General features: G+C 33.7%; 1 protein-coding gene across 5 annotated transcripts in view; it reads right to left on the minus strand.

Moving 5' to 3' along the window:
* The window catches only part of LOC106466159 (oxysterol-binding protein-related protein 3-like), a 104,085-nt gene that overhangs the window by 53,147 nt on the left and 26,330 nt on the right, over positions 1-24,608 (minus strand). For 2 of the 5 annotated variants that reach the window (XM_022394121.1, XM_022394117.1), the window contains exons 2-9: positions 19,357-19,557; positions 18,787-19,089; positions 9,880-9,933; positions 7,896-8,009; positions 7,001-7,148; positions 5,845-5,982; positions 2,378-2,472; positions 1,373-1,597 (exon numbers count right to left, since the gene is read on the minus strand). In XM_022394121.1, coding sequence (XP_022249829.1) covers positions 1,373-1,597; positions 2,378-2,472; positions 5,845-5,982; positions 7,001-7,148; positions 7,896-8,009; positions 9,880-9,933; positions 18,787-19,089; positions 19,357-19,479 — 1,200 coding nt within the window. In that variant the 5' untranslated portion in view covers positions 19,480-19,557. Of the gene's footprint in view, positions 1-1,372; positions 1,598-2,377; positions 2,473-5,844; positions 5,983-7,000; positions 7,149-7,895; positions 8,010-9,879; positions 9,934-18,786; positions 19,090-19,356; positions 19,558-21,717; positions 22,187-24,608 lie in introns of those variants that run through there. The other 3 variants (XM_022394118.1, XM_022394119.1, XM_022394120.1) reach the window with 3 other exon arrangements.

Here is a 24,608-nt window from a genome sequence, read left to right on the forward strand (position 1 = left end):
CAGCAACTGCCTGTTGTAGAAACCTATAAATGTAGAGGAGGACGTTTCGAAAGTCTTCCGCCTTTTGTCTTCAGTTGCTGTCCATTTGAAACTTAGATTCATTTGCCATGTTTAACATTTCTCTTAAATTTTGTTATGAATAAAACAACAATTGGCAGTTAACAAAAAATTTGTACTGTTCAGAAACAGCCATTCTGATCAACATGAATATGAGATCATGGACAAATTAACTTCCCAATGGCTTCTAAATTTAATTCCACTGTAACACAGACGAAGGGCATCTGCCCGAAACACTGCACAAAATAAAAATAGAAAAAGTTTTCATTTAGGTGTGTCAATTTATTCTTTATTATCAGTTATCCAAGTTTTTCTTCTCAAATTTTGTGGAACAACACACACACATTCAAGAATGGCAGAAATAATCACTTTAACAAAGGGAAAACATGCAGTATGTCAGAAACAGAGTACCAACAGTCAACAAAATGCAAGAATATATCAAGATAAAAGCATCCTGTATTAGACAGATTAGAGGTACTGCAAGACAAAGTGCTAATTAAGTTACAAAACATGTTGCAAATTACAAAGTCAAATCTTAAATTGAAATTAAACTTATGTCTGTAACACTGAAAGAACCTTCAACACAAGATTTAGTGAAAAATGAAAACAGTGAATCTTCAACACGAGATTTAGTAAAACCAAAAACAGTGAACCTTCAACATGAGATTTAGTGAAAAATTAAAACAGTGAACCTTCAACACAAGATTTAGTGAAAAACAAAAACAGTGAACCTTCAACACGAGATTCGGTGAAAAACAAAAACAGTGAACCTTCAACACGAAATTCGGTGAAAAACGAAAACAGTGAAATGATGGGACACAGCTGAAAAAAAATCAATAATTATAGAGGAAGAAAAAACATAAAATGATTATAAGCCTCAAAATACAGTGTAGCTGTTGAGCCTCCATCTATGGAGAAGCAAATGCAAGAAAGTAAGTTTGAACCATACAAAGTTTGTGAATTCCTAAATTAAAAAATATTACTGCACGAAAACACAGTGTAAAAGTTGTACTATCAACGAACTAAGCCACAAAGTTAGAAGATAGACCATATTCAGTAAAGCTTACAGATAAAAACCTCAACATGAGAAATCCTGAGCAAGTCATTACCTGCTAGACCTGAAGAAGACATGCTTAACATTGATAACAGTACAACTTGTTTTGAAAATAAATAATAACTACTAATTACTTCCTTTTCAGTGTTAAACACTATTACCTGAAACATTTCTTGAAAATGTTTTTAATTCTTAACTTTTATCTTTGTGTAAATTCTTATCTACTAGAAATCCATAAATATTTAAACTTTCCAAGCTTACTGCTCTGTCTCTTTTCTCTCCTACATCACAAACATCTTTGGGAGTGGTGCCATCTTGTGTCTCTTGGGAAACTACGATTTCTACGGGTTGCTGTTTGCTGTGGCCAATCTTTTGATCTTCCTTGCCCTTGTCACTAGTTTCTGACACCTGCTTGTTTTTCTTATTCTTTTTCAAGTAAAATCGCTTCCGTTCTTTCTTCAGTGATGTAGTATCAACATTTGGGAGCTATGTGTAAAAGTCTTATGTTATTTCAATGCTACTTCAAAATATCATATACAGCTAAACTTACTTTAAAAAGAAATGCACTAACATCTCCATCATTAATACGAGCCATTCAAATAAATTAGACAATAAAATAATAATAAACAGCACTATAACCACAATACACATGATAATTAAGGACTAAATATTTGCCCAAAACCTGGGCATTCTTTCGTTTCTTTGAAGTTAACCACAAAGCAACACAATGGGCTATCTGTGCTCTGCACACCATGTATGTGTTGTAAGTCTGCAGAAATACAGTTGTGCCACTGAGGGGTGGCGTTCTTTGGAAAAAGCTTTAAGCATCAAGCAGTAAATAACTCAATTTTATCTCTAAGATTAAAAAATAACAATCCTGGCAAATGATGTTATCAAAACGAGTTGGTTCATATATTTTATTATGCTTATAAGCATCATTTGTTTCAGTTTTTAGAGACAAATTGCATAACATAACTTAAAATAAATTAGAATGGCACTCATCTTTTGATCAAGTGCCTTCAGTCACTGAGCACTTATCACGAAGGTGAAGTCTTATATACAAGTATTTTGTGGTCAATTCCATAGTATTTTATTACAAGTTAACCACTATCACAGAAGACTGCTTAGAGGCATGTGCAAGCTATCACCTCGTGGTCAATGTTTGGAAAGAAAATAATTAAAAACATAAACATTACATCCATTTTAATGATTCCACTAGATGACTGTTGAACGTCGTACTAATCATTACAAGTTATATTATCTTACCTCGAGATGACTTACAGTGTATGTATTGGACAGTCCTTCTAACTGCTGCAACATGGCAGACAACTGGAACAGTTTGTCCTTAAGAGAGGACAGGTCTAAATAAAAATAATAATTACCTAGTTTATAGACAAATGACTGTACAGGATATGATAACAGTTTCTTAGGCTTGTTTCAAGTATTCTTTTTAGATAACACTAAGTTTTAGATATATTTTATTTCTACATGTAAATAAAAACTGGCATCAAAATATAAACTACGTAAAAAAAATACCAACAAATAAGTAATGCTTGAATTTATTCCTCTCTCATACATTGCGTGACTACATACTTTTGTTGTCTCGTACTAACATTTTCAACAACTAACTGATTTAAACCAGTTTCACACACATTCAGTGTCTGAGAATTTAAACCGTCGACAACAGTTAAACATTTTCTTTCCTTGAAACTCCTATACATTTTTAATCTTACTTAAACAACACCAATGTTAAATTATTCCCTAACTTTATTAAAATATTATTAGCTAGTTAGGGTGAGTTTATTTCTCTAAAATATGTTTTTTACAAGGGACAAGACAAAAAAGTATTGAATTTTCTTAACGTTAACATTTTCTTACACTGAAAATGTATTTCCGATAGGCACTCACCTCTTCTAACCCAAAACTATCTCGACCTTGGTTTGCCCTCTAAGCATTGCTGGTTCATCCATGTGGCTAAGTCTTTAGGCGTAGATTGGATACTAGTGATTTTTGTATCATTAGTATAGTTTATAAAGGATTGAATTTGCTAAACATTCTGAAAAAGTACTACCTTTCCTCACCCAAAGCTATCTTGACCTTGGTTTGCCCTCTTAGCATTGCTAAAATTTTATCACAAACATCTCACCAGTCTTTTACAAACCTTCATTTTCATGCCATTTCAGAACATGTTGATCATGTGACTATCCTCCACCATCTATACTAGTGCAGGTAGCTTCCTCTATTATTCTAGCACAATCCTCATATTATAGAATTGACAGGTACAAACTAGAAACACTGGTCATACCAGTAGGGAAGAAGGGTGGGAAGTTGGTGAGAAGGGTAAGTACCTATCAGAAATACATTTTCAATGTAAGAAAACGTTAACTTCCAAAACAGTAGTACCTCTACTCACCCAAAGCTAGAATCCCACACTGTAAAGATGAAGGGGCTGTTGAAGGTACAACAGTATTCAATCAAGCAGAGAGTAACCACCTTGAATTAACAGGTGTTCCACAATACAAAAAGAAGGCACACCTATGGGATACAGCACTACCTGTGGAACAAGTATGCTCTTCACCCAGTAACAAACATAGTAATACGTATAGGGTGGAATGTAATAGGCAGGCACCATAGCCTCAAGAAAGAGATGTACAGCACCAGAGAAGTGTTGTATAACCATGACAGGAAACAGCACAGCGAGGACAAAAACAGAATGTTTAGTATATAATTGACAATGGGTCCAAATAAAAATGTGCCAAATGTAGAGTCTTGGGGCATACTGGAACATGTCAAATGTTATCCAACCAGGAAAAACATCCAGTGGGAACACCTTGTTTAGCATATTGTGAGCAACAAGAGTGATCCTCCCCATAAACAAAAAATCCTGGGGAAGCACCTTGAATATGTTGGTTGAGGAGAAATTGTCTGGTAATTCAGAATCATCCGTTGTCGACAGATAGTGCATAATTCGTCCACATATGTAACAAGTGTTAGCATGAGACATACTGATAGTTAATCATAGTAAGGTGCCTGATAATTCAATATAAGTATACGTGGCTAGGGCTAAAGGACCATAAATTGTACATGAATAGGCGAAGTGTGGTCCACCCAGGCAAACAATATCCAGGGGAAATGCCTTGTTATACATCGTATTATGCCAAGTGCAGCCCATCCAGGCAGAAAACATCCGGTGGAAGTGCCTTGAATGAGATACAGAGATTAACAAGTGTAGTCTGCCCAATCAAAAAAACCCAGGCGGGAAGCAACTTGAATAAATAGGATTAGGTCAAGTGCTGTCCACCCAAACAAAAACATCTTGGGGAAGGACCTTGGGATAATATTATGTCAAGTACAGTCCATCCGGGCAGAAAAACATCCCAAACCACCACTTATAGAACTTAGAAGGTAAAAGACCCGTAAATATAGAAGTTATAAGTCCACTCAGAGATTCAATAAGACTATGGAGATGAAAGTAAAACCTACCCTGAAGAACATGAGAATGAATAAGCATCCAGTTAACAATAACAAATGTTGACTCAAATCTAATCCCTAATTAGATGTAACTAGTAGTAAAAAAAAAAAGGGAACTTACAAATTAACTAAACAGTGAATGGAAGTATAAATAATGAACCAACACACTCACAAAATTGGCCAAAGTTACAATTACCCAAACAGTAACTAACATGCAAAACCCATACATACATACACTGAAAATGAAACCAAACAAAGTAATAATCAAACCCTAAATGCAAAGTTAAACTAAAGTAACTGAGATGGTAAAAGAATTATAAAAATCTAACTTATCAAATACTGAGCAGAGAAGACATGAAAGACTTAAATTAATGTGTGTGTGGAAATTAGGTCCATCCACACAAGCAAGCTAAACATGGATATACCAACCGGGAGTGAGGAATACACACTGAAAAACTTACCACAGATCTCCTGAAAAAAGAACAACACCTAACCCATGAGATTATATGGAGATGCAGTATCAGGTGGAAGGTGTCCTAGAAAGAAATTTCCACCCATCAGTTATATCCTTCCTCACAAAAACATGTAAAAGTAAGAAATCATTGGCCGAATGTAAGGCACGAACTCCGTGCAAACTACAGCCTGTGCTTCACCAGCAGATATTTTTGAGCCTGAGACTCGTGTCAGAATTATTGTCTACTATCACGGGAAATTCATCATCCACCATATCAAATCTCAAATTCATAAGAACAAATTAGAATTCAGAAAACAGAAATATTTCTAAAAAAAACGAATAGAAACAATTGAAATCAAACATAAGAAGTTGAAACTGATATAACTTAGTGATCAAGCGCAATCAAATATTTGTAGTCACGTGGGAAGCAAGTTAAAACACACACCTATACAATAAAATGCCAACTGACAAAGAGAGGATTGTGCTAGAATAGTAGAGGGAGCTACTTGCCTGGTATAGATGATGCAGTATGATTGGTGGAGGGTAGTCACATGATCAGCACATGTTCTGAAATTATGCAAAAATAAAGGGGTATAAAAGACTGGTGTGCTGTTAGTGATAAAATTTTAGCACTGCTTAGAGGGCAAACCAAAGTCAAGATAGCTTTGTGTGAGAGAAGGTAGTACCTTTTCAGAATTAGTGTATACAACAGTAGAACATTCTTTCCCTCTTTATCTTAACAATTCTAAAAGCATTTCTTTTCTACAACACCATATAGTACAGTGAGAGCATGTTTCAAGTTCTTCACCTTTATTTCCTTGCTCAATAGCAGCTGAATCTAATATCCAAGCTGCAACTCGATTCTGCTGACTGACAGGGCTTCGCATGTGTCTAGAGTTTTCTCGCCCCACCGAAGACCGAGCTGGAGTATCTCCTGTTATCAGTCCTGGAAAGAAGAGCATGATATATAAATGTTTTAATATCAAAAGTGCTTCCACTGTTTTATCTACTGTACATATAACACTGCCACTGATTTGGCAGTTACTTGAAGAGACTTGTATATTGTTTGCATCAATTGGTAGAAATAGTTTATACCAAACTTTTTATTCATAGGAAACAAGAATCTGACATGAACAAAAACTGGACTTCTACAGTTAAAGTCTTACAAGGTTGTATCTAACACAGAGTAAATACATTGAGTCACAATGAACTCATTAAGTTTATGTCAAATCTCAAGAATCCAGACCACAAAACAGCATTTGTTGGGATAACTTTAAATATTAATTTTGTGTGAGTACCTTTAGAAAAACATTCTACTATTCTCAGATATATAATAGGTCCATTTAAACTTTGCTGCTTAACTGTACAGCAAACTGCAACAACAGAATTAACTGTTATTTCAGTTATTCAATAACATCAAGTTAATGTTGTTTAATAACTGATTTAACAAGTCTGTTGATGTTCTTTAATGAGTTGTTTGTGTAACTGGACTGTTGATGTTGTTTAATAACTAATGAAATAGGTCTGTTGATGTTGTTTAATAACTGATGAAATAGGTCTGTTGATGTTTTTTAATAACTGATTTAACAAGCCTGTTGATGTTTATTAACTGATTTAACAGGTCTGTTGATGTTGTTTAATAACTGATTTAACAGGTCTGTTGATGTTTAATAACTGATTTAACAAGCCTGTTGATGTTTATTAACTGATTTAACAGGTCTGTTGATGTTTAATAACTGATTTAACAGGTCTGTTGATGTTTAATAACTGATTTAACAAGCCTGTTGATGTTTAATAACTAATTTAACAAGCCTGTTGATGTTTATTAACTGATTTAACAGGTCTGTTGATCTTGTTTATTAACTGATTTAACAGGTCTGTTGATGTTGTTTAAAACTGATGTAACAGATCTCAACAGCAACTAACCTGTTACATGACTGTAAAAAATACCCTGCATAGCTTACCAATAACAGGATCGAATGTTGGAACTTCTTCCACTGGCGTAGTGATTTTAGGAGCCTCTTTGCTACCATAAGCAATCTCGTACTGACGATACAATCTGTGCTCTCGTAGCTGTTCTATCCATTGTTGAAACTGTGACCTTTTTTTGACCTGTTTCACAAACAAACAGAAATAATATCCTTTCATAATTCAAGTGTATGGATTCTACTCTAGTACCTCCTGGGTACTTCTTTTATTGTTATCATTACTTCACAACAGACATTTCAATCTTTAAAAAATATCATATAATTGTTTTGTTTATTTCAGCTATTTATGCAAAGCTACACAAAGACGATGTGTACTTGCCATCCCTAATTTTAAACTGGTAAACTAAAGGGAAGGCAGCTAGTCAGATTTAAAGTCCAGCATGCTAACCATGCTAGCCTTATATAATTCTACTTGACTAAGAAGTACACAACCTTCCCATACTGATTAGCATCTATAGTGAATCAATTACGAAACTGCGGTGGCAGTTTCTTCACATACAAAATATTAGCTGCTCAAACATGTATTGTGTGTAATAAAACCACATTTCTTACAGCTGCAAAACAAATCCACTGAATAATATTATTTGAAGTTTTTCTTCCACAGTAAGAACAGTTAAAGATTTAGCCAAAAAATAGACAATCGGCACACTTTCAATCAGAATATTAACATCCCTTCATTCCTCTTTCTTTTTTATATAGCTTTATGTTAAGAACAAAACTAACCTTGCTTGTTGTAATGCAAATTTAACTATACCTAAAAAATATCATTCTAAAACTAATTTTACTCACATTTACATTTTTCATAAATATCTATTTTAAGTTGTAAGTAGCTTAAATTAATTTCAAATGATAAATAAATTAACTGACTCACTTTTAAGTGGTAAATAAATTCTTCAGCATCAATATCAATTCTCCTCCCACGACTCTTTGTCGAGACCACAGACAACCCAATATCAACACAACCATGGAGTTTACCACGTGACATCTTCATGTAACCAAATAAGGCAGATAAATGAGCCCAAATTTATTTTAATATAATCTAAACCAAAAAACAAATGTCTATCTTGGCAACACATTTCGACATTAGAGTCTAGCTAATATATTGGTTTTAAAAACCATGTTATTGACTCATTCAGCTCTCTTGAAATTATTTTCTCCTTTGATGTAATACAAAGTATTCAGGCTTATTCTGCTTAAACATAGCTAAAACAATTAGTCATAAGAAGTTGTTTTCATAACTTATTACCAACTGACAACTTTAGAATTTTTTTCAAGAAATTCAAAACAAAAACTAAACTTTACATTATGGCATGTGCAACTTTTTCTGCTTTTATATCAGCACCCATAAAAAATAATATTGTTTTTTAAATTAATCTATCCTAATCATTACCAACAACACTCCTGACATTATGCCTCATTAGACTTCACTTAAGTGGCTTGCATTTACCAGACAATTCTTTACACACACATTTTGTAATACTAAATGTTTGGTCAAAAACAAAAAATAATAATATCTGATTCAAAACACCATTATGTTTTGCTTTCCAGTTTTTTCTTATTATCAGCTGTGTGAGCTAAAGAAGAAAATTAGATAAGGTACATAAACAAAATTTCTTTCCAACAAAGTCTGTTAAAGTAACAAACTCCACAAATGAAAAAGCGAAGACAAGTTTGGCAAGATTTTCTATTGATGAGTCCACTAACATATCAATTTCAAGAAGTTAAATTATATTAAATTTACTTTACTTATTAAAAAAGAAACTGACTTCTTTCAGTACACTGTTTAAGTTCATTAGGATAGGTATTCTCCACCAATATTTATAACATTCCGATCTAAATTAAATCTCCTTTTAAGGAAAGTATTTCATCGCTAACTCTTTCATTAGCACATTTATATATAGAAAACTATTACAACTTTACCACCAACAAATGGTTTCTACCTTTGAGACATTAACTGTCAAAAAATAGTTTTCTTCTTTAGAAATTAACTGTCAACTATTTTCTTCTCTACAGACATTAACTGTCAATAAACTGTTTTCCTTAGAAATTTAACTGTCAACAAACTGTTATCTTCTTTTTAAAATTAATTGTTTTCTTTTTTTAGAAATTAACTCTCAACTTTTTTCTTTTCAAGGCATTAACTGTCAACAAATGAATTTCTTTTTTAGAAATGAACTGTCAACAAACTGTTTTCTTCTTTAGAAATTAATTGTTTTCTTTTTTTAGAAATTAACTCTCAACTTTTTTCTTTTCAAGGCATTAACTGCCAACAAATGAATTTCTTTTTTAGAAATGAACTGTCAACAAATGATTTTCTTCTTTAGAAATTAACTGTCAATAAAGTGTTTTCTTCCCCAGAAGCAAAACTTTCAAACTTAGATATCAACACAAGGTGTCAAAACATTTTATAACTTTTATTTTGCTACTTTTCAATGTTTGATTTGATGTATCTGTATATTTTTATGTTTTTCTTTAATCTGGCATGTCAATTCATGATTATATTTTGAGTTTTACGGATATTCTGATGCTGTGAATATTCTTCTGTTGATTTTACAGTATTACAGAGGTTCCATTGTTAGAAAAGCAAACCATTTTTATAATTCAACAATTTTTTTTCAGTCCATTTATAACTTCAATAGATATAAGTAATCCCCTAAATGTCAAAAAAATCAGTTCTAGTTTTCCTATCAATGATATACTTAATTAAAAACTGTTTAATCCTTTTACAAGTTAAGTTTAAATAAGCTTTGATAATTTAATTAAAGCAAAACAATATTACTTCACTGGATATAAGTATATGAATTTTGATTTATAGCATGTAAAAGTTATGAATAAATTTGACATTTTAAACTTACATCAGATGTTGATTTTGAATGAGACAAAATGCCCTTATCGAGACAGAAGTATCTCTGAAAAAAGAAATGTATTTATATGAACATATTCATTTAAAAAATTCAAGTGAAACTACCTCATTTATACCAAGAATTTCAGACACAATAACTTTAAAAAAAATAGTATTTGTAAATTTTTGTTACACCATCATTTCATGCATTACCTAAACTTTTCTTTTTTGCACTTTAACAAGTGAAGTTCACAAAGGAAGAGAAACAACCCAGAAGACAGGGGTGGGGGAGCAGTAAACCATATGTCATGAGGGATATATTTAACTGTCAACACATATAGATGAAGAGGGAAGAATAAAAATTATAAGAAAAACTTAAAGTAAAGGCTTAGATAACAGAAAACTCTTTTGAATGCATTCGAGGAGGAGGATGGATGGTCCCGGTGGAGAGGGTGTTTAAAAATACACACCCCAAGGAGACTAGAATGGGAGGTATGTAACAGGAAAAACTTATCAAACTGGAAAATCCAACTATTCGAGCTGACTGTGGAAGAAATAGATGAGTATGTTAAGACTACCCCCATCTGGAAGAAGCTAACCAAAGCTAGACATCCAAGAAATGGTGTAGGTAAAATCCCTCAAAATGTGGAAGTCAGGTAAAATGCAGAACACATCACAAAAGACATATGGAACCAAAACAAGTCCAAAGGTCAAGGCACAAAACTGGTACCAAATCATGTGGTGAAAACAACAAAGATAAGAACGTGTGCTGTGGGCATTCGCAGTCATGCAGAAACAGCCTACCCAAATATGATCAAAGACTACATATTAAAATGGGGAAGACCCAAGAAATGATTGAGATGGGACTGATCGATCCAGATCTCCAATCAGCATCAAGCATACAAGATGAATGAAGAAAACCCACAGGTAAGACAGGTAAAGGACAAGAAGAAGCCGAAGATGTAAAATGAATAAAGATGATAATATCTCAGAATGAAACATAAGAGTAACAAAAAAAAATTTAATATAGTATCGCTGATACCCCCACAAGATGCTAAATATACATGAGTAGCCACAAAAACGAACCAGTAACTGACCGTAAGTCCCTATAAGCAGCAAATGGTAAACAAACAGCAGCATCCCACCTTAGAATATTCCCAAAGCAAATAAATCACATTTGGAGGGAAAGAACTGAAGATGGCAAATACCCCAATATGGAGGGAAGAAGAAGGAGGTATCCCACAAAAATCCCTAAAAATAAGTGAAACACTTAAGAAAAAGGAAGAGGAAGGTAAACATTAACTGTAGGAAAGTTGATAGGGTAAAACAAAGCTAAATAACAAGGTAGAGAATAAAATGGATAGTATTAACAGAGATACGAATAACATAGAATCAAGAAGAAAATCTGCCTGATGGTAAGCTAAGGCAAAAAAAGAATTAAAGTCTGTTTAGGGCAAGGCGTGCAAGTACCCACTCTCAAAAGAGAGACAAATAGATCATCAAGAAACAATGTCATGAGAAGAGGAATATACTATGAAACGTGTCTAAAAAAAAACTGAGATAGGCTTAATAGATTCTGCAGTAGAGGCCTGGAAGGTGGGAAATCCATGATAAGGTGGAGGAAAACTGACAAAATCTAGGTCACCTGAAAATGGGTTCAGCCATTATAGGAAGAAGGTGATCAATTAACCTATAAATAGAACCACAGGTAAACGGACACTTGTTAAACCCAACCAAACAAAATATTTAACCGAATTATCGATTAACCCAGAAGTAGAACTACAGGTATACCAAACACTTGTTAAGACTAATAGAACAATACAGAACAAAGGATATCACTAAGCGCTAAAATAAAAATCTTAACCTAACAATAAGTATGTAAAATATTGGGAGAAGTTTGTGTAGACCTCAGCTCAAGGGTTCCACACAAACCAAGTGAATAGGAAGAAGGATAAAAGATAAATAATAACAAAAATGTAATAGATGTGATTGTATAAAATTAAGTAAGTGTGCAGTTAGTAACACTAACATATGTATGAGACGTGATGTATGCAAGAAAAACAATACAGTTGAACTAATGATTGATATACCAGTTAGAGAATTATAGATAACACTAAAATAACAAAGACCACGGTAAGCTTAAGCGAACGGTATCGAAGAAAAGATACAACTAAGACTAATTGTTAACCTCAACTTGACTAATTGACCTTTCTAACAAAACTTTTGTTGTGGTACCCAAATAACTAGATAATATTATTAAAAATAAAATCATTCAAAAACCATAATAGTACAACGTCTTATCTTTCCAAAGTCAGCAGACTGTATGTCAAAATGTGTGAGCCCCTAATCTCGAGGTGAGGCTCGACAAACGTCAGCTCATTGGACAATCAATCTCCTGATGAAGTAAAGCCAAAAATCTTCCTGCGGAGTGTCACGACCTGAGACCTGTGTAAATGTGCTGATAGAACACAACCTTCAAAGTGGTAACATAGAATTCATAATGCAAAATGAATAACCAATCACAACTGTGTTGGCAGAAAGAAACTATTTGTAATGAAGTAACAAGTTCTGTAAGCAATTAGAAATATAAAATAATTCCACTTTGTAATAACTCAACAAGTTATAAATATCATTACTGTATAATAAAGAGTAAACCTTTTGAGAGAAATTAATACAAAGATATGAAAAAAATAAAAATAAACACTTGAAGAGAGCACAAACTAAACATTACAACATGAGTACTGCCAAACAAGAAGTGACAGTTTGGTAAAATTGATTAAAGGGAGTCACATGCTTCAAGAGAATGTATCACACTCTTATTGGTGGAGGGTTTTCACATGATGATTTGCATTGAATCAATCAATTCAAAGATGGGTGGGATGGGAGGTTCTGGGCTTCTATGTTTTAATATAGAGGGCAGCACTGAATGAAAATAGCTATTTATGTAAGCAGAGGTAATGTACCATATTTGAAGACACGTGTTCCAACAAGCTATTCAACAAGATGGCAAAAATATTGATAGTTATGTTATTTGTCCTAGAGGGTTAGCTTTATCATATGAATATGGAGATTTAAATGATGAAGGATCAAGTTATAGATAAGTTTAAATCTCACCACTTACATAGAAGATTGTTGAGACAAGTAGGTCCAACTTCAAAAAAACGTATTATAAATTGGTCGAGCAGCAGAAATAGCAGACCAGCAGGCAGCTTGGATAGAACATAACAAAGCAAAGACTGTACAAGCAGTGAGCTTGAGTGATAAGCACAGTACATCAAGGCTGCGTTCTACTCCAATACATAAAACAGAATTTGGTACCAAAGGAAGACCACCAGTTTGTTGTTATCTCTGTAGTTAGACAAGATTTGCAATAAATGTCATTTTTAAGGGCATCTCGTGGCCAGGTGCAGGACTAAGAATTTGTCAAAACAGGATAACTGTTCTGCTCATAAGAAAAAGGTGAATTATATGACTGTGTGATGGTGTGTGTTTTTGTTTTGTCAAACAGTAATGACAATACCTCAACCATAGAATTGGTAGTTGGTGGAGTTCCATTAGCAGTGCTTATAGACTCGGGCGCAAGTTGTAACATTCTAAATGAAAGTGTCTGGAGTTATCTCAGACAGCATGGTATTTCATGCACACCCGGTATCACTTACAGAAACCTTTATTCTTATGGAAGTAAAACTCCGATTGAAAAAATCCACCGTGGTCATTTCTGTTAACCTACAGATAGCAAAGAGATTAGAGCTGAGTTTTCATAGCTAAAGGTGCTGGTCAATCTTTGTTAGCCCGTAACACTGCACTACAATTAGGTGTGTTGAGCATGGGTTATCAACACTGTCTGTCCATTGGCTTATAGTCCAATATTGACACCATTCTGAGTAAATAACCCAAATGTTTCAGTGACATTGATAAATTAAGATATTATCAATGAGAACTACACACTGATGAGACAATGAAGCCTGTAGCACAACCAGTCCATAGAATTCTATTTAGTTTGCATCAGAAAGTAGAAAAAAAATTAAATGAGCTAGAAGAGAAGAATATAATCATGGAAGTATTAGGCCCTACTCTGTAGATTAGTCCAGTGATTGTCGTGCCCAAATCATTGGATGAGATAAGCCTCTGTACAGATATGCGGAGAGCTAATGATGCAGTGCAGCATGAGAGACATCCAATCTCGACAGTAGATGAGAGGTTGCACAACATGAATGGCATGACTGTATACAGTAAACTAGATGTCCAGTGGGGCTATCATCAGATTGAGTATAGTGAGAAATCCAGATTGATCACAACATTTGTGGATCCCCAAGGTGTTTATCATTATAAATGACTTATGTTCGGTATTTGTTCAGCTCCCAAACCTATCAGCACATCATTAGGCAAAATTTGTAGGTATGTGAAGGTGCTGAGAATATCTCAGACGATATTATCGTATATGGGCGTACTCGCAGTGAGCATGATTAGAGGCTTGAAAAGGTTTTATGCCATCTTAAAAAGAAAGGTTTGACCCTAAACAAAGATAAGCCATAGTTCGGACTTTCACAGCTTGTGTTCATGAGACACTATTTATCTGACAAAGGTATTGGTACAACTGCCACTCGTGTTCAAGCTGTTAAAAGTACAAAAATTCCACAAATGCCTGCAGAAGTCCGTAGTTTTCTAGGCTCAGTTAATTTCAGTGCTTGTTATATTTCGGGTTTAGCTACACTTGTGGAACCAATACGTAGGATAACACTCAAAAATGTTAGATTTGTTCAGTCGTTTGATGTGCTAGTATCAAAAATGGCATCTACAAAATTTTTGGCCTATTTTGATCCAAACGCTGAACCACATGAAATCTGTGATGCCAACCCAGTGGGTCTAAGGGCCATTTTAACTCAGGAACAACATGGTCAATTTAAAGTCGTATCATATGCTAGTTGTAGCTTATCAGATGTTGAGAAGTGCTATTCTCAAACTGAAAAAAAGAGGCATCATTGCTTGTTTGGACATGTGAACATTTTCATTTGTATTTGTACAAGATTTCATTCAGTTTATCACGATTCATAAACTGCTTGAGTTTATCTACTCATGAAAATCAAAGCCCTCGGCACATATAGAATTGTGGGTTTTGTGTTTGCAACCTTATTCTTTCACTGTATGGTGTAAACAAGTCAACAGAATGTCACAGGTTCATTGTCTCTGCTGTCACAAAATGCCATGATAGATAACTCATGGAATGTCACGGAAGAGTGTATTTATTTTGTTGGAAAATCTGCATAACTAAAGCACTCATAAATCATCGAGTAGAACAAATATCTGCTGATAATCCAGATTTAACTAATTTGCGAATATGTATCTAAGCAGGTACATTCAATCATGCTAGAGATAGTGTAAACTGTCATACAATATGGTATTTCCTGAACTAACATGCTTCAGGAAGTTAATGTTATACAGTACTAAATTAGTTATACTTCAAAAGTTACAACAGAAAGTTGTCACTTTAGCACACGAAAGCCATCAGAGCATTGTTAAGACTAAAGCTAGATTACAAGAAAAAGTATGGTGGCCTAGTGTGAATAAACAAGTTGAAAACATATGTAAAATTTGCCATCAATGCCAGGTTGTCAGAATCAGAGCCGTTACAGTTTAATCCTTTGCCAGAGCACCCTTGGCAACATATAGGAGCAGATTTATTAGGACAGTTTTCAACTGGAGATAGTATTCTCATAGTTGTAGATTAGCATAGCTGCTATTTAGAGCTAGCTCTCATGAAATCTATCACTACAGAGAAAGTTCTTCATAATTTAGATAGTACATTTGCACTTCCTGGTCTACCAGACATAGTACAGACAGACAACAGAAGACAGTTTAGGTTAGATGCTTTTAGAACGTACATGACAGATCATGGAATCAAGCACCAACGAGTGACTGCACTGTACCCATCAGCTAACGGGGGAGTGGAAAGACAAAATCAAACAATTTTGAAAGCCATACGAACAGCACATGCATGTGGTGATAATTGTAGACATTCATTAAATACATTTTTGTTAGCTTACTGTAGCACACCACATAAAACGACTGCAAAGTCACCAGCCAAATTATTGTTTAATAGGCATCTTAGAACTAAATTACCTCAAGTTATACTGGCTAAAACAGACACAGACTTGTATAAACACGTATCTGACAAAAGAAGAAAGGAAAAGTTAAACACTGACAAGATGAGGGGTGGAGAGTCAAATATTAGAATAGGTGACAAAGTTTTAGAAGTCCTTTGCCAATGACATCATCAGCAAGTTGTTATAAAGTGCCTTATTAACAAGCACTAGGGGGCTAGCCTTTTTGTTCAGTTTGTAGAGCACTTGCTTAGCATGTCTCTGGTTCATATCTGGGGTGAGGAAATATGTTGCAAAACAGAAGAAATACCACAAGATCTGGAATTGTCAATCAATTTTTTTTTATGATCAATTAATGAATAATTACAAATATTTTTAACATGCTAGCCATCTGGGTGTAAAAATTCTTGGCTTACAAAAAATACCAGCAAATCCTAAACTACTGGGATAAAAGTAGTAATTAACACAAACAAAAAAGTACTTAATATACAAGAAGGTCCTGAACACAAGAGATGGATTAGCTACAAGAACTCCAATTTTGATGAATTATCACAATTTGTATGAGTAAATACATTTCATAAGTTCTTCCTAAAATTTAGTCAGTATACTACATGAATGAGATTTGCTCAGAGTGAAGTCTTAAGGAAAAAAAATATTTAGAATTTCATGATTCTAGTAGCACAGCTGATTATGTTAAGTTTTACTTTCATAGTTTCAGCTGGGATTCCATAACTGAAACCAATTTGTGTTTTGGGCCTAAGTTAGGTTAGTGACATATATTATTAAACTAATTTCATCCCTGATAAAAGGATGACCAAAAACGGGTTGAAATAAATTCTACTTAACTCACTACATGCACTTGTGCTTAAAGGAAGACAAAACAAAAACAAATTAAAACACCTTCTACTTAACTTGCTATTCACACATGTTTAAAAGGAAGATAAATAGAAATGGGTTGAAACACCTACAACTTTCTACATAACTCTCTGTACACTTACATTGGTGCTTAAAGGAAGATAAATAGAAATGAGTTGATAAACCTTCTACATAATTCTCTATGTACACTTACATTGGTGCTTAAAGTAAGATAAATAGAAATGAGTTGATAAACCTTCTACATAACTCTCTGTGTACACTTACATTGGTGCTTAAAGTAAGATAAATAGAAATGAGTTGATAAACCTTCTACATAACTCTCTATGTACACTTACATTGGTGCTTAAAGTAAGATAAATAGAAATGAGTTGATAAACCTTCTACATAACTCTCTATGTACACTTAAATTGGTGCTTACAGTAAGATAAACAGAAATGAGTTGATAAACCTTCTACATAACTCTCTATGTACACTTACATTGGTGCTTACAGTAAGATAAACAGAAATGAGTTGATAAACCTTCTACATAACTCTCTATGTATACTTACATTGGTGCCCATTTCTAGTTATCTTCCTTTAAGCACCAATGTAAGTGTACATAGAGAGTTATGTAGAAGGTTTATCAACTTAAAGAAAGATAAATAGAAATGGGTTGAAACACCTACTTAACACTCAAGTTTTTATGCTTAAATAAAACAAGATTCCCTCTAGATACTATTTTGTCCCTGTTAATAAAAACTAAATTAAAGAGGCCAACATTCGCAGGAAAATGCAAGTTGTCTCCACTTTGTAATCTCAACATGGCCAATTTTGACATCAGAAAAATTGTGGAAAACACAAAAAAAATCAAAAACTGTCTATATCACTGCTTGGAACTTGCAAGAAGGTATCTTTGTACCAAATCCCATGCAAGTTGATTGACATATACATGAATATTTGACAAAAACCCCAAATTGTACTTTTCTCACTGAAAAATTGAGCAAAAGACAAAATTTCCAAAATTGTCTATATCTCTGTTTAGGACCTGCAAAGAGTATCTTTGTACCAAATTCTATGTAAATTGGTTGAAACAAAGTTAAGTAATTGACCAAAACCACTAAAATTATGGGTTTATTTAACCTATTGACTCACCTAAAATGGGCGTATCCTACCTTTTTTGTATGTGTATATATGGGACCTATAAAAAAAGTATATTTGTACCCAACCACATGTAAATTGGCCAAAATATGGCAGTCATCTAAAAAAAAAAAATTATACTTTTTGTGGCATCTCGACCCCCTATAATTCAAGTCCACCATTTTTTTGTCAATGCGTGGGACCTGAAGAAAAACAACTTTTTACCAATACCATGTAAACTGGTCAAAATATGGCTGTGTAACTGACTAAAAACCCAAAATTATGCATTTTGTGAGCTCTGACCTCTCTAAAAAGACACAAAATGGGCAAATGCAACTTTTTTGTATGTCAGTGTGTTGGGATCATGAACATTTATATTTGTGCCAATTTTCATCTTAATTGCTGTAAATATGACTGCTCAGGAGCCCAAAATATACATTTTGGGAATTGTTTGACCTTTCACCCCATGAACTCTTTTAAAAGGCCTAAATAAAAAAAAAAGAAAAGTTATCTGGTAATACTGGACCAATATTATCAAGTTTTATTACAACACTACCAAGTTTTAAGTCAATCTGCAGAGAAATGAGGAAATGGCAGTCAACTGAAAAATGTTTGGAAGAATAAACATTAGAAAAACAGTATGTCTCTCAGTGGAGACATAATTATATAACCAAAACAGCAGATGTGGAGATTAGTTTTCAATGTTAAATTCTGATTAATTACTAATTCATGTGTTGATTTTCAATGACTGCTGAAACTCTATTTTTTAATTAATAACAACATGTTAGGCAATTGTACTAAAACACATCTATAAGGTTTTCACTTACTTTATGCCATCCTTTTAAGGGCCATTTCCTTCTTTTCAAGAGATAGCCTTCCAATTTTTCTGGTTTAGCCTCCCACTTCTGTCCACTTCTGAGTCCTTGTAAAATTTCCCATTCACTTCCTCTGGATTTACGACTTTTTCGTGAAATAGTTTTCTCGGTAGAATCAGACTCAGTAGGAGCCACACATATGTTGCCTGGTCCATTTGAATTGGGAATGGCCAACGTAAGGGCAGAACGAGACTTAACTACAGAACTTGACTGCCGAGAGACATGCGAAAGGCTGCCTGTACCAACACTCAAATCCTGAAAACACAAGTGTTATTTGTTAACAAGATTTCTGCTTACTCAGACCATATCACTAATAAACTCACTCTTTCATCCATCACATTTGAATCAATTGGATCAGTACGTATCATAAAGATTCATTCTGCATTTGATATTTCCAAACAAGTCCTTTTCAAAAATCAAGTTACATAATTTTGTTTTTCTAAAATAAATCAAACACATTTAAAAACGTTATCTTATCACAAATTATACCACAAGTAAAATATAACATAAAAATAAGCTTACAGAATCAGAAGTGTAGATTTGGCTCTTCTCCCATATCTGCCTCTGGTCCCCAAAGATGTTTTGATTGGCCTTCTCACTGAGGTCATCAGGTTCTGTAGCAATATGGCGTAAACTTGAAGCCATGTTGTTACAGCATCAGTTGACTAAGGTGTTGGGAAAGTGTCAACGAACAGCACTGTGCTTTGCACGTTCTGCTCTATCCTGTATAAACAGAATTACATCAGTTTACAAAAATGTGGTTTTCACACCCTGCTCTATCCTACAGCTGAAAATATCTTTAACGGTGAAGGTAACCAACTATTGAAAAAACAATGCATTTTAATATTTTTAAGTACAAACACAAGAAAAGTATATTTAATTAACTACACTGATTGACAAGTTCATTTTTAGTTTTGCTCTAAGTAGCTGATCAGAAGTTAAAGTTAACTATAAAAACAGTATTACTGAAGATAAGTATCAACTTCAAAAAATTACATTACTGTTGTAGATCACAACCATCTTCACATTGATGGGACAGGTGGAGAAAAACTAAAGTCCAAAAATGATTTGTTTTCCAATAAATAGAACACTAGTTGCACCATCAAAAAATAAAATAAGATAACACATTTATGATTTTTGCTGAAATATATACAATAAATATACAAATAATATAAAGAACAAAGCTAAAAATGTTTAATGGAGCATACTTTTTAACTAGATGGGCACACATCTTCCGTTCAGTTACAGTTGACCAACTGAACCTGTACCACACATACACACAGTGGTCTTAATCACAGACAGTTAATACTTAAATAAAACATGAGGAATTTTAAGTATGGCTGGCAATCAAATGATCTCTTGTATTCTATAAATTGTCTACAATTTACTTAAAAGGCAGTGCTAAATAATCTTAAAATATCATACTTAGAAACTGGTCAAGAAAAATACAGTCTTGGTTTTTTAATTTTTTGTTAGAAATTGTTTTAAAGTTCATAGAGGACAAATTAGGGTTAATGTGGTGTCAAAAAAAAAGGGATCTAAATTCTTAGTTTACTATGTACTTGAAATGTTTAAACTGAATAACTAATTAGGCCTTATGCACCAAACAAGAGAAATAAATACAGTTCATTTTAATATACTAACGAACAAATTAGGCTTAATGTGCTACCAATAGCAAAAAATAAATCTAAGTAATGACCTTGACAGAACTATGTAACAAGCCTCTATGAAATCTCCACATTCAAAAGTTTTACAAGATTATCATAAAATATATGGAAAGACAAAGTGGCATGTTATATCACATATGGACAAGAAAAGACTAGTTGGTCATTTGAGACCTTACTTTGAGAAAAAGTAACAATTTAAACCCACTCTATTTTTCAGTAAATCACTAATTCTCCTCTAAAACTCTCATAGCATGATGGGTTCATTCCATAATTCAATCATCTTGTTTGAAAAATAAAACTGCCATAACAATTAACTGGAGTCTGTTCGGTCTTTTCTAAATATTCTAATCAAATTCGAGGCCTTTATCCAATCCATCCAACAGTTACCTCTTCCAATCTTTTCTCAAGAGAAAATCAGACATCTTAACCTATCTGTGTAAGATAACCATTCACACACATCTACCCATCCAACAAATTTTAAATGAAATCAAACTCATCCCACAAAGCACATACATCACGTAGCAACCACTTCATCAATCTGTAACTCCTAACGTCACAGAAAAGCTCTGTGTCCGGGCTTATTCACCACTATTAATCAAGTAGAAACTTATATCAATCCAAATTGGAAATTTCGATACCTCTAGAACTAGTAAAAGTGTAACACATATTAAGTATTATCGACCACAACACCCGCTATAAGTTAACACTGTTACATCATTTATAACACTCTGAGCTATGGTAACTATGGTAACAGATTTTGGCTGGTCAAATATTGTACAGCTTTAAGTTTAACTGTGCTAACTACACTTTGATGTAGTAGCGTTAAATATACAAATACAAAACTGAGATTAATCTATAATCTATCACATCAAGCAACAGCTTTCCTGGGCAAAATATCACACTGAAAAACATGTTACAATGTCACATTAATGCTATATCACACATTGTGAGAATGATTAACGATGTACCTTTAACTTTATATGAAAAACTTTGTTACAAACCATACCACCCCCTACAACTAAGTAATCAGATATACGTATATCGTTTTTACATCAAATATTAAGTTTCATACTTTCTAATTCACATAAGTAATGTTCCGCTAAAGCTTATGACACTGGTCTTTATTACATCACCACTTCCAATTTTTTTAAGTTTTAAAGAATAGGCCTGATTCTCTACTCTAGAGTGCTTGTATTAAAAACTGGACACCACCAACCTTTGATTTCATCGTCTAGCAACGTTGCAGTCAATCAACCACAGCAGATTTGAACGTCATATAATTATAAAATAAATAAAAATGATTAATGGATGAGATTCTACCGATCCAACAACAGCAATTATTGTCGAACTCTAAAGGGCGGGTGATATTCGCGGTTATTTATTAAAACAGCCACAGCTCACCTACCGGAGAAGCAGGCCTAGCACTGTCGGCAAGCTAAGTTGATGTCTGCAGCCGCCCAAAATACAAGCAGCTACGTAAAATCGATGGGTCTACACTACACAGACTCACATTCCCGACTATCGGCTCGTCACTATATGAATTCATCAACTAAAAATCTCTTTTTGTGTGTGTGAACAGCACGTTGAATACTTGACGCACAACATAATTTTAAGACTTTTTAAAACATATAGTTTTATCCACACATATTACACGTTATTTCTACATTACCGTTAAATCCATGGCTCGTAATATTACCATTCTATTCCCATTATTCAGAGTGTAAATACGCGCACATATAGATGCTATATTACTATTACGCTACAAATAAATTGCTGACGAAGCGGCAATTCTCGTCCCACCCTCTCAAAACTTCCCAACACGGAAATGGACCAATTCAACGAAAAATTTTATTAATCAAAATATAAATATGACAAGAAGTTAAAGAAGTCGATTTAGCTATATTTAAATAACACTTAACAGCCTCCCAAAGAAAAAAATCAATTTAAAATTAAATGTAAAATAATAAAAGTATATTTATATTAAAAGTATATGTATTGTTACACGATATTAGCTGACACACTCGGATATCTGGTATTTTCAAAGTAATGACACGTAATGTGCCAAGAGGGTTAAACACCAGGTCAGAGGAACCTGATGTTAAGGTCGAAATATGTACAATAATATGGACACAACATACATGCGGTATACAGATTCGTGAAATCATCAGGCTAGGCTATTCTGTGAACTCTGACTTTATCAGCAAACCCAACAAATTGTACGGATACCTGATCATCAAATAAAATTACGTCTGTTTACCTGATATAAAGTAAGTATTTTACAAGTATATGTATTCTATACTTAGGTAACTTAATACCAGGCTACTACGTCCTAATATTGCTATTTGATCAAAGTAATTACCCACAAAGTGACCAAACGTTTAACTCCAACACTACTGAAGGTAGCTTATTAGGGTGGGTATTTTAGAATATGGTGTGTGCTCAAACACTTTAATAAAAATATGTAATATACTCTAGAAACTTTATAACAAGACTTGTTGTACGCTTAATATGATAAATGCCAATCAAATTATAGTATCTGCATATAATTATCAATCTACAAGCGATCAGACTAGCTATGTAATTTTCTACTGATAACGACGTTCGTACGTGCGCGTGTTAGTTAGTATAAGTGAGCCTTCACGTACCACCAGGGCACTCATGACATTCTGTAAATCGTTCATAAAATAATTAGTTCTTCAATCATTGCCAATATCAACAGATTTTTTCTTCGTTCGTTATCATGTCTGTATATAGTTTAATTTCTTATTACACTATAAACTGAATCTGTGTAGAACTCTTTAACTCGGGGACTTCAACGATTATCGATATTCATCTATAATAATAAAAGGGCGTGTCTGTGTGAATGTGACCGCCATACCTCCAAGAGAAGCTAGAACCCTGGAATTTTGAACCCATACTAATTGGACCCTTGAGGTGTTCACCTGGGTATTATTACTTATCTTATCCACGAGCGCGCGCGAATGCGCATTTTTTTAATGAGGCACAAGGTAGCAAAAAACACTAAAAAAAGAAGTGTGACCGCCATAGCTCCAATGGGGAAGAACCTAGAAACTTGAAATTTTGCACCCATACTAAGTCTACCTTAAGGGTGTGTATCTGAGTACTATTACTCACCCCATCCACGTGCGCGTGTGCATCGTTTTAATGAGACAAGCTAGCAAGAAAACGCAAAGAAAATAAGTGATTCCTTATATAACAACTTCTAATATATAGAAAAGCCAGTGCGTTTTGGTAACAATACGTTCCAACAATGTCTTTTATTTCATGTTGCTTGCAACAAAAGTATAACGTAATATAGTTGTTATTCTATGTACTGAAAGTATAAAATGAAATGTATATATATAAACAACAGAACTGGAAAGATGTTTGTTAATTTCTTAATTTAGAGTATACATTGATTAAAGAGGTTTGTTTTTGTATTAAACACGATGGTGATATAACAGAAAATATCTTAATTCAGAAACGATTTAAGTTTAAAATTGGTTCGATTTTTTTGCTTTCATGATAAATGTTATGCACTTGGCTCTAGACTAGTTTATCTCACACTATGTCCTTACTTTAGGCTTATTTATTAATTTCTTTAAATCATACAAACATTCACTACACTTACAAGGTTTTAACGGCCCTCTTTCACCCCGTCACTAAAATCGTAATGTATGCCAAAATTGAAACAGAAAGGCTGCGATTCATTCGCATAAACCAAAAGAAACGCCGAGTTAAAGACTATGCTAACCTGCTGGATGCTAAAATAGGTTCAGAATACACACACTGACATAGTCATCTAGAATATATCAACTTAATAGCACGAGCGAAGCCGAGTACTTTCGCTAGTATTCAAATAAATGTTTTAGCAATATAAAATGTTTCTAAGATTTTGACACTGTATTCATCTTTCTATTGTTGCGTCAGCGAGTCACGTGACCACTGTGGCGCCCTCTAGTTTCTAGAACTATCTTGTTCTTTCGGGAATGCTCTAGTAATTGCTCGATGTAGGGTGGGCTGGTATATATAAAGGAAAGGTAATGTGTGTGTAGATAGTGAGTAATTGATCTGCGGTCAGAGTATTATTGACGTTCGTTGCTATAG

Source organism: Limulus polyphemus, unplaced genomic scaffold (genome assembly GCF_000517525.1).
Source record: "Limulus polyphemus unplaced genomic scaffold, Limulus_polyphemus-2.1.2 Scaffold2171, whole genome shotgun sequence".
NCBI lineage: Eukaryota > Metazoa > Arthropoda > Merostomata > Xiphosura > Limulidae > Limulus > Limulus polyphemus.